The 10,619-nt window shown below is 44.7% G+C and overlaps 1 protein-coding gene across 2 annotated transcripts; it reads right to left on the reverse strand.

Annotated features, from left to right (window-relative positions):
* Nucleotides 1–1,438: 1,438 nt before the first annotated feature.
* CHAMP1 (chromosome alignment maintaining phosphoprotein 1) lies at nt 1,439–10,546 on the reverse strand. Of its 2 annotated transcripts, XM_084982436.1 has the most exons (3): nt 10,418–10,546; nt 7,121–7,239; nt 1,439–4,995 (listed from the first exon to the last, which is right to left on the reverse strand). In XM_084982436.1, exon 3 carries the CDS (start codon nt 4,966–4,968, stop codon nt 2,473–2,475), a length of 2,496 nt encoding a protein of 831 aa, XP_084838562.1. In that variant the 5' UTR covers nt 4,969–4,995; nt 7,121–7,239; nt 10,418–10,546; the 3' UTR covers nt 1,439–2,472. The 2 variants fall into 2 exon arrangements, with proteins under 2 accessions (XP_084838562.1, XP_084838563.1); XM_084982437.1 differs by lacking the exons at nt 7,121–7,239; nt 10,418–10,546 and having other exon boundaries at nt 1,439–4,328; nt 4,660–4,799.
* Nucleotides 10,547–10,619: the final 73 nt, after the last annotated feature.

The raw sequence follows: 10,619 nt of genomic DNA on the forward strand, positions 1-10,619 counted from the left end.
CTGTGTACAAGTCCATACACGAGCCAGCAAGCCAAAGTCCGTATCCAAGATATCTGACTTGTTGGCATCATCCTAAAAGGAGACTCCAGAATGAGCTCATCGTCAAGGTGCCCAGTGCGAACCAACGATCCCATCAACCACCCAGACTGTGCTCTCCAGAGAAGGGACAGGTCTGAAGCTTTTAAGGCCCTCCCGACAGGCATATTCATTTGGATGCTGCGAAAACAAGCGCTCCTTGTTCAAGTGTCCGGAAACAACTTAATAAAAGCCAGTGTCTCAATGTGGCCTATGTTATCAGAACCCTTGCAGCACTAAATGCTTCCCCCTGTTTTTATGAGGCATTCAGGTTGACTACCAGAGGTTAAATCGCCTTTAATATGCTAAGGTAGACTGATGAGATTTTCTGCACAGAGTGCCTAATACAGCCAGCCTCCTGTATCCTTGGTTTCTGCATTCGTGGATTCGAGCCACCAGAGATCAAAAACATTAGAAAATCCTCACAGGAGTTCCCGTCGTGGCGCAGTGGTTAACGAATCCGACTAGGAACCATGAGGTTGCGGGTTCGGTCCCTGCCCTTGCTCAGTGGGTTAAGGATCCGGCGTTGCCGTGAGCTGTGGTGTAGGTCGCAGACGCGTCTCGGATCCCGCATTGCTGTGGCTCTGGCGTAGGCTGGCGGCCACAGCTCCGATTAGACCCCTAGCCTGGGAACCTCCATATGCCACAGGAGCGGCCCAAGAAATAGCAAAAAGACAAAAAAAAAAAAAAAAAAAAGAAAATCCTCACAAAGTCCCAAAAAGCAAAACTTGAATTTGCCACTTGCCAGCAACTGTATTTTATAAATACTCTCAAGATGATTTAATGTATACGAGATGTGTGTAGGTTATATGCAAACACTACATGATTTTACATAAAGGACTTGAGCACAGGAGGGTTCTGGCATCTGCAGAGGGTCCTGGAACTGATTCCCTGTGGATACCAAGGGGTGACTGGGCAGTGTTTCCCTCAACCTATCTGACCAAAGAACTCAGAAAACAGAGCTTAGTAAATGTTGCCCCAGACAGGAAAATTACTATGCTGAAACCAAGCAGAAATAGCAGAGAACAGAATGTGGTATTCTATTACCAAACAGAATTTTTTGTTTTGTCTTTTTAAGGCTGTACCCGCGGCATCAGGAGGTTCCCAGGCTAGGGGTCAAATCGGAGCTGTTGCTGCTGTCCTACGCCAGAGACACAGCAATGTGGGATCTGAGCCGCGTCTGCGACCTACACCACAGCTCACGGCAATGCCGGATCGTTAACCCACTGAGCGAGGCCAGGGATGGAACCCGCAACCTCATGGTTCCTAGTTGGATTCGTTTCCGCTGTGCCAAGATGGGAACTCCCCAAACAGAATTTTCATACAGTGAAAATTACACAAAAGAAAACACATTACAAGGATGTTGCTAACATGAAAGCCTTTGTTTTTTAATCTGGTTGATACACATTTGACAAAATATTTTAGAATAAAATAATCCATAAACAGGCACAAGGTATTTACAGTAACAACCATGAAAAACATAAAATTGACATATTCTTAAACAGAAATGTCTATTTATAAAATTTTTTGTTGTGAATCTGGAAGACTTTCTGTTCCTGCTCATTACCCTGGTCTGAAGCCCTGACGGATGGTGCCTAAGGCCCAGGAGTAGGAGGTACAGCTCTAACACGTTTGGCAAGTAAGGATCACCTGTTGGTGTGAGGGCACAGGGAAGCGAAAGGCAAGATCTTGGGGTAAAGTACAGAATGGAAGACTCCAAAGAAACAAGGAAGGACAGGACCTAAAATCACACTCATGTTCTCAGTTTCCTATAGGACAAGGCTGCAAACTAGTTTTTAAACTGACTCAATTTCCCCCCTTTAGCAGAAAATCAGCAACCCTGAGATTCCAATTTTCCATGACATAAAAGCTAATGAACACCTGGAAGTAATTTAAGATTTATAAATAAACTGATTTTATATGATCAAATAGAACCTTTAAAATAATTCTTTGATCTGAAAATACATTTGAGAACAAAATTTCCCAAAATCTTCATGCCTAATTCTTACACATTCCATCAAATAATTCCCATTGTCTGAAATTCGTTTCACAAAAAAGATACACTTTACCTAGATGTTTTAAATTGAATAAAACTTGCTCTTGATTGTTAAATGGAATACCTACCTCTTCAAATTTTTCAAATATACTGCAATTAGAGAAATTTTACTTATCTGGAATATACAATATGAATTTACTGACTTACAAGGTAGTCACATAAACAGAGACCAAGAAAAAAATAACCAAATGCTTATTCTCTGTAACACTACTGAGACAATTAAACACAGTACACCATACAACGTCAACACCTATGATCCACCTAGACTATTCAACCATACTTTCAACAAATGGTTTCGAGAAACAACTCTGTGGAGCATATGTCCACACTGTGTTTAAAAATCAAATTTGCTGCTCCTCCAGTGGAGGGTCAAGAGCTTCCATTAGCTTTTTATTTGCCTCCTCATTGTGCCGGCTTTGACAATGAGTCAAATGTTTCTTAAAGCCTCTTGGGAAATTGGATTCAAAATTACAACGTGGACACTTAAGTAAACTTTGCCCATGAGCCGCTACGTGATTTTTAAGGAGAGATTCTAAAAGAAAAGCCTTTCCACAAATTGTACATTTGTAAGGGCTATGGACATTATGCTTGTTAACCAAATGATGCAACACAGCACCTTTTTTCATAGCACGACAGCAACAAATTTTGCAATAATATTTTCCCTTTCCACGCTTCATATATTTTGCAATCTCTTCCTCAGAGATAAAAGCCTCTTTTTCTTCAGTAAACTGCAACACATTTTTGGACTGCTCTGGACTAGTCATGTCCATTTTGTTCTCCTTACTAAAATCAATAGATTCCACATCAACCTGCTCTTGATCACTGCCTGATTCTTGGCCCCTACTATCGATCGCATCCAAATCTGGTTTCATACACTCACTGCTATTAAGCTCAGCATCTGAGCTCTCTTGGTTGTCTTTCCTGTGCTTCTTTGAGGAAGGAAATAAAGTGTCGTCTAAGAGTTTCTTAGGCGTAGCTAGTAGTTCTTCCTGAACCAAGACATCACACTTTTGATCATCCATGGCATCTGCCTGTAGTTCATCACCAAGCTCAACTGCCTTCTGAGATTCGGAGAAGAGCGCAGGCTTGGCAAGTTCGGGGTAAAGGCCATGTTTCCGGGGCTCTGGAAAGAGAGCACGTTTTCGCGGTTCAGGAGAAGCAGGAGGGGCTGTTTTGGTGGGCTCAGAAAACAGTGGAGGTTTTCTAGGCTCAGTATCAATAGAGAGAACAGGCTTCCAGATATCAGAGGCCACTTTAGGGGACTCAGATGGCCCAGAAGGACCTGGTTTCCGGGTCTCAGGGAAGACAGGTTTCTGAGGTTCAATAAAAAAGGAAGACTTCCAGAGATCAGGGGAACCACCACGGGAACTTTTCTGGGACTCAGGAAAATCAAGTGAAGCAGGAGACGTTTTCCGTTGATCAGGAGAAAGCTTCCAAAGCTCTGGAGACCCTGAGGGCTTTCTGAGCTCTGGAGATCCTGCTGGGCTACGGATCTCTGGGGACAACGGTGGGCCTGGCTTGCGAAGCTCAGGAGACAAAGGAGGTCCTGCCTTTCGGAGCTCAGGAGACACTGGGGGAACCGCCTTCCAATGTTCAGGTGATAAGGTGGGAGTTGTCTTTCGGAGTTCTGGTGGGCCAGACTTCCACAACTCAGGAGACGCGGGGGGAGATTTCCAGGAACCGGGTGAAACTGATGAAGACTTCCAGGATGCAGGGGACACAGATGGAGCCGGTTTCCAAGGTCCAGGTGATATAGAAGGGATTGGCTTCCAGGGACCAGGAGACACAGATGGAGCAGGTTTAGCAGGCTTCCAAGGCCCTGACGATGCTGATGGACTCGATTTCCATGACCTCGGAGACCCTGGTGTCCCTGGCTTCCAAGAACCTGGTGACACAGCTGGGGCCGGTCTCCTAGGCTCTGGAGAGACAGCAGGGAATGGCTTCCAAGGTTCAGGAGACTCTGATGGGGACAGCTTCCTTGGCTCAGGGGAGATAGTCCGGGCTGGCTTCCGAGACTCTGGAGACGCAGTTGGGGATGGCCCCCAAGGTTCAGGGGAGGCAGCTAGAACCGGTGACTCTGGAGATGAGGTTGATGGCGGCCCCAGTGTTTCTTGGAAATGGGAGTGTTTCTGGGATTTAGGATTCATAAGAGCAGCCTTCACTGGTTCAGGAGATACAGGAGCAAGTTTCTGTGGTTCTGGAGAAGGAATAGGGACAGGTTTCTGAGATTCAGAAATAGGAGGGACTGGTTTTACAAGTTCAGGAGACGAAATAGGGGCAGGTTTCGGAGGTTCGGGAGAAGGAAGAGAAACTGTCTGCGGCTCAGAAGAAACAACAGGGCCAGGCTTCTGGGCGTCCAGGGATGTAGGAGGTGTAGGTTTTGGTGATTCTGGAGACATAACTGGACCAAATTTCTGTGTTTCTATGGAAAGGGCAGGCACAGGTTTCGGGAGTTCTGCTGCATTAGAGGCCACTTTCTGGTGTTCGGGAAGAGGAGGGCCCTTTACAGGATCTGCGTCTTTGTTTACCTGATTTTTTGGTTTCTCATTCCATTTCTCTGGGGCTGAATGTTTGGATGTGATGTGATGGTACACATTAGAGTACACCTTGCTGGTGAAAAAGCATTTATGGCAGTGAAACAGCTTTGCACTTTTCTGGTAAAATATCATTTTACCTAACCCACCAGCATCCATTTCATCACAAAATTCTGGATGGATGGTACCCATGTGAATTTGTACATTTTCATAATCCGTGCCTCTGAAATTGCAGTGGTCACACTCCAAATGTGCTGATGGTTTACGAAGTTCCTGGAACACTTCCATTTTTCTTTCTAACATACACGATTATATTCCTTAAAAACAGTGCTGCAATAAAGCAGAAAAAAAATTATTTTCAGGGAGCCTAATTTTGAATGAAATGCCATTCCAGTCCATTCTATATGTACATAATTTTAAGCATGGGATGGCCTACACATTTATTAGATAATCTCTCCTGAAATTTTGAAGAGAAAGGAGAAATACGTAATTTTTAACGGAGTTCCAGGAATTCTGCTAGGTTTACATATATCATCTAAGTCCCCTAACAGTACGACTCAAATATTATTTCTATTTACAGATGAAGACACTGATGTTCAAAGAAGTGACTCACCCAGGTCACAGGGTTATCAGTGACCCAAGCCTGACTCCAGACTTACCTCCTGCATATGCCTCTGACAATGAAACCCTGAATCCATAAGCTGTCAGCGCACAAAGCTCAGGAAATGTCAAAGTTAGAGCTAGGGCAGTAAGGCTGAGCAAGAAGCCTTAGATCCATTTCAGAACGCATTTGCTAAACTGACCCAAACTATGAAAAACAACTTGCATTCCCGTTTAAAGGGATGTCTTGCAACATGATGATTACATGAGCTGGGAGATGCGAAGGAGCTTTCCAAAAAGGGCAAATCAAATGGACAACCGCCCTGAGGCACCTTGCTTACTAGAAATAGAGCTTTTACACTTTTAAGCGAGTCTTCTCAGGTGATAAAAGTAATAGAAGCTCAGCGTTAAAAACATACTCATTCATGCACAGCACAAGTACTCACACGGTATCGCTCACCAGGGGTAGCCATGGTACGTACATGTCACTGAAGTGAAGTTCTTCTATATTTACAAAAGCACCACAAGCACACTAGACAGACGAGATACTAAACGTACTGCTCCGAACAAGCTTTCATTCAGGGAAGAGAAGCTGCCTGTGGCTCAAAGCAACAACAGTGCCAGGTTCCAGGCAACTGAGAAGAACATCTTTTGGGGATTCTGGAAACACCTGGGCCAAGTGTCTATATTTCTAATAGGAAGGGCAAATGCAGGTTTTAGGAGTTCTGCTGCATCAGAAGGCATTTATTTCTAGGAAATATATAAGCAGCAGCACTGAATTTCCTGGTACATATCTTTGAACCTGAGGGTATTTCTAAGGGGAAATTCATAGAAATAGATTACTTGGTTCAAAGGGAATTTGCAATTGGTATTGTTATTTCACCACTCTCTCCAAAAGTTGCCGTACTATTCCATTCCACCCAACAGTGTATATATATGAAGAACAATTTCCCAACTCCCTCATCCACGGAGTATAATTAAGTTTCCAACCCTTGCTACTTCTTAGGTAAAAACTGACACCTCACTCATCTTTTAATGTACTTTTCTTTAATGAGAAAGACTAGACATTTCCCCCTGTTCATTAGCCATGCTTATTTCTTTTCCCAGTATGTGTCTGCACATTTGTCTTAAGTATTTGATAATAGACTTTGTATGTAAAAGGAATCAGCCCTTTGATGGAAACTATCTTCTCATTTGTGTGTTGACAAATCTTACTTTTGAAATATATTTTTTCACTACACATAACTGGTTTATATAAAATTAAAAATTTTAAAGTGTTCCTGTTAAGACTGTTTTAAATTATACTTCTCCATTCCACCGTTTTTTAATCACTCAGTATTTTCCCTATGATAATGATCACATCATTCTCTTTTCACATTGGTATCTGCAATCCATCCTATGGTTGACCCCAAATGCAGTTTAGGTGTCTCAACACTCACTACACAACCCTTCTTCTCACCATGTGTCACGTTCCACGTTACGATGACTACGTTTCACATGCGATCCTACCCTAGACTCTCCTCTATGCTCCACCAGTTCCATCTGGTATGCTCTTCCCAGCATGGGACTCCAGTAACTGCTAAAGCAGATTCTGTAACTAACATATTTAGCGCACGTTCATACATCATTTTTTGTATATGGGTATGTATGCTTTTACAGACTCTTTCCTCAAGCACTTTTCAAAACTGTACCCATCATAATATCTTCTCTTAAAAGGTAGAAGTGAGAAATGTTAAAAGCACACAAAAACACATGCAAAGCAATGCTGATAGAATTATCATTAAATAAGTCCAGGATGAGTATTTTAGAGCGAGGAAGAAACACAGAGCAATGTGCTCTTCCGCAGCAGACTTACCAGCTGTTCCTAGACGTCTTAAAGGCTGTCTTCAAAGAGCAGGCAAGTCTACATGACTTTTTAACTAAACCACAGAAGACAGCCTGCAGTACATGAAGGACAAAGCTGAGAAGCCAAACCTGAAAAAAATAAAAGAAGGGTAATTAAAATTACTTCTGAGAAAATGTGTGCCCTCTATAATAAAATTCTGCCCATTTCTCTCACTATCCTGCCCCTTCCAACAGCAAGAGGGGTGCAATCCAAAAAGCCCAACCCAACCCAACCTTCTCAAACCCACCATCTGACTTCAGTGGACGTGACAAGCGCTCAGAGGATGCCTGCTGGGACTAGAGGTTATTTTTTCAATTAAAATGTCTATTCGTAGTTGAGGAAACTCAAATCCAGACAGTAATAACTTGCTCAAGATCAGGGAAGAAATGAGCATCTGATGAAGGACCAGAACAACATTCTGCTGTCTATCTGGGTTCGTCCTCAGACATCCTGACCAAACTAGGACTGTGGAATTTAGTAAGATCTTGAAAAGCCAGTAAATGGGCCAAAACCAACTAGAAGAAATCTATCAAACATCTAGAATCCAAGTATCCACTGCAGAATATAAGACTATAGGGAACTGTACTCCATTTCCTCCACGGGGCTGAGTATCCCAGTGGATCACTCTCTCCAGTTCAGGTCAGAAAGGACACTGTAAGAAAGTCCCTGACATGGAATATGAAAAAGGCAAACAGGATGGGAGGCAATCTTTAAAAACATGTCATTTGTGAGCGCAAACATGTAAAAAGGGAGGAATTATGGATCCTATGGAAGCTGTCGTAGCAGCAACAAGTGGCAGTCAGCAGGAAAAGAGATCTCAGCTCAACAGAAAACACTTTACAAACTACACAGTCTTGGACTAGAATGAGCTGCTTTGTCAGGCAGGAGACCTCCGTTAACTGGAAGCCAATGATCAGTATAGGACTGGAAGGCTCCTCAAAGGGCTTAAGTCCAACCTTGTCGCTTTGTAATTGAGAAAAGTGATGCTGAGGGAGAAAACTGACTTGGCAAAGGAAGCAAAAGAAGACCCTGGTTTCTCTATCCTGGATTTCTCTTTTAACACAATGATGTCTTTCCCATGGGGATGTTGCAGAACTGAGTCCAGAAATCACATGCTGGGTAGAGGCCAGACAGTGAGATTACTTCCAGCTTCAAGATTATGGTATTTTTTTTTTTTTCCCTCCTAGATTTCAGAGCTCCTTAGCCTGACCATGAAAGTTATCATGCAGTTTAATGCAACTTTATCATCCTACTTTTCACCTGCATAGACCACAAGTGGAGAGTTTTCATCCTGCGTGTTCTCCCAGTCCATCACAGGCATTTTTCCATGAAGTCATACTGTATGGTATCATACCTATCTTCATTTCCCATCCAGTTTCACCCTTCGTGTCTAGCACTACTGGTTGTCTTTTACAACATTTTGATGCATAGGTCTTAAATGTACAACTCAATAGGCAGAGCATGTTTAAAGCTAATTGGGTTCTGTAAGTATATACACACCAGCAGTGCTCTTCACCCTTGCTGATTTTTAAAAAAATAATTAAACTTTATTCTTAGAGCAGTTTTAGTTTTCATTTTTTTGGTCTTTTCAGGGCCTCACCCACGGCATGTGGAGGTTTCCAGGCTAGGGGTCTAATCAGAGCTACAGCTGCCGGCCTACACCACAGCCACAGCAATGCCAGATCCCAGTCGTGTCTTCGACCTACACCACAGCTCACGGCAACACCGGATCCTTAACCCACTGAGCGAGGCCAGGGATCGAACCTGCAACCTCATGGTTCATAGTCGGATTCGTTTTCGCTGCACCACGACGGGAATTCCCAGTTGTAGTTTTAAAAAAAATACTAAACAGAAAGTTCTCTGTTCTCATCCCCCCCCCCCCCCCGCTTCCCTTATTATTAACACCCTGTATTAGTGTGGTAGATGTGAGATGATAAATAGGTATGTTGTTAACTAAAGTCCATTAATTTAGAATGGTTCCCTCGTGTACAGTCATGTACCTACCATTACAAACTCAAAGTAAGTTCACTGCTGTAACATCTCCCTGTGCTCCTCACAACCATCTTTGTAGTTTCGCCTTTTCATATATATTAAAAAACCTGGTAAAGTAGAAATTTACTATTCTTTCCGCCATTTTTAAGTGAACATACCAATGTACCATTTTAAAAAGCGTAGCTTAGTGGCCTTAAGTACATTCACAGGGTTGTGAATGATGGATTATTCACCATTATCCATTTCCAGACCTTGCCATCACCCCAAACTCTGTACCCATTCAACCTCTTCCTTCATCTCTATTCCATTTTCCGTCTCTTTGAGTACACAATCACACAAGATTCGGTCTTTTATGTCTGGCTTATTCTGCTTAGCTCACTCACATCGAAGCATGTATCATAATTTTACTCTTTAAGGATAAGTAACACTCAATGTATACACCACCATTTCTCCTTCCCCACATGCATCTGTTGGCAGACACTGAGGATGTTACCTCCTTTGATTATTTTGAATGAGGCTGCTGTGAACACTGGTGTGCAGTATCTGATTTTCTGCTTTCAATTCTTTGGAGTTTACACCTAGGAGGGGAAGTGCTGGATCATCTGGTAATTCTGTTTAAATTCGTGAGGCACCACCAAACCATTTTCCACGGGTGCACCATTGCATCTCCTGCCACCAATGCAGAAGTGTTCAAATCTCTCCACACCCTCGCTAACACTTTTGCTTTTTTATAACAACTACATTAGTGGCTGTGAAAGGGAATCTCGTTCTCGTTTCCATGTTCCTAACCTGATAGCTAATGAGCATCCTCTCACGTGCCCAATGGACATTTGCACATCTCCAGAGAAATACCCACTCGAGTCCTCTGCCCACTTTTAAGCTGCTTTTTGTTGCTGCGAGGGAGGATTTCTTCACGTACTCTGGACACTAATCCCTCATCAGACGCACGACCACACTTCTCCCAGGCCGGGCTGCCCTGCTGACTGTAAGCAGAACGATGACAAAGCCCACGCAGACGGGGGGCAGGCCGCCTCCAGCACCGGAGCCCGCGGAACCAGGTCCCCACCTCCCGGCGGGGTTTTAAACAAAACGTCCCCAGCCTCCGGCGAGGTGACGCAGGGCCTCCCACCCCAGCCCCCGCGGCCCCACCCCGCCGCGGCTCTGGGGGAGGGGTCCTCGCGCCGGCAGAAGCGGCCGGACCCTCCTCGGCGGCCGCCGGGGCTTCCACGGGGTTGCGGCCCGACGACGCACCTCCCCGCCCGCCCCGCTTCTCACCGGTGGGCCGTGGGCGGCGTCCCGAAGCGGGTGGACGGCGGGAGGCCGGGCTCGCGGTCCCTGGCGGCTCCGCAAGGCCCTGCGGCGCGGCGGCCTCACGAATGGCGGCGAGGCGCAGGCGCGGGCTCCAGGCGCGCGAACGTGCGCGCGGCCACAGACGGGCTGGAGGGGGTGATGGGAAGCGAGTTTGGCGCCGCACGGA

The sequence above is a fragment of the Sus scrofa genome, chromosome 11, assembly GCF_054392235.1.
Source record: "Sus scrofa isolate SSC_HxYL_T2T_F1_AM1 chromosome 11, Sscrofa_HxYL_maternal_Yorkshire_Landrace_v2.0, whole genome shotgun sequence".
Taxonomy (NCBI): Eukaryota; Metazoa; Chordata; class Mammalia; order Artiodactyla; family Suidae; genus Sus; species Sus scrofa.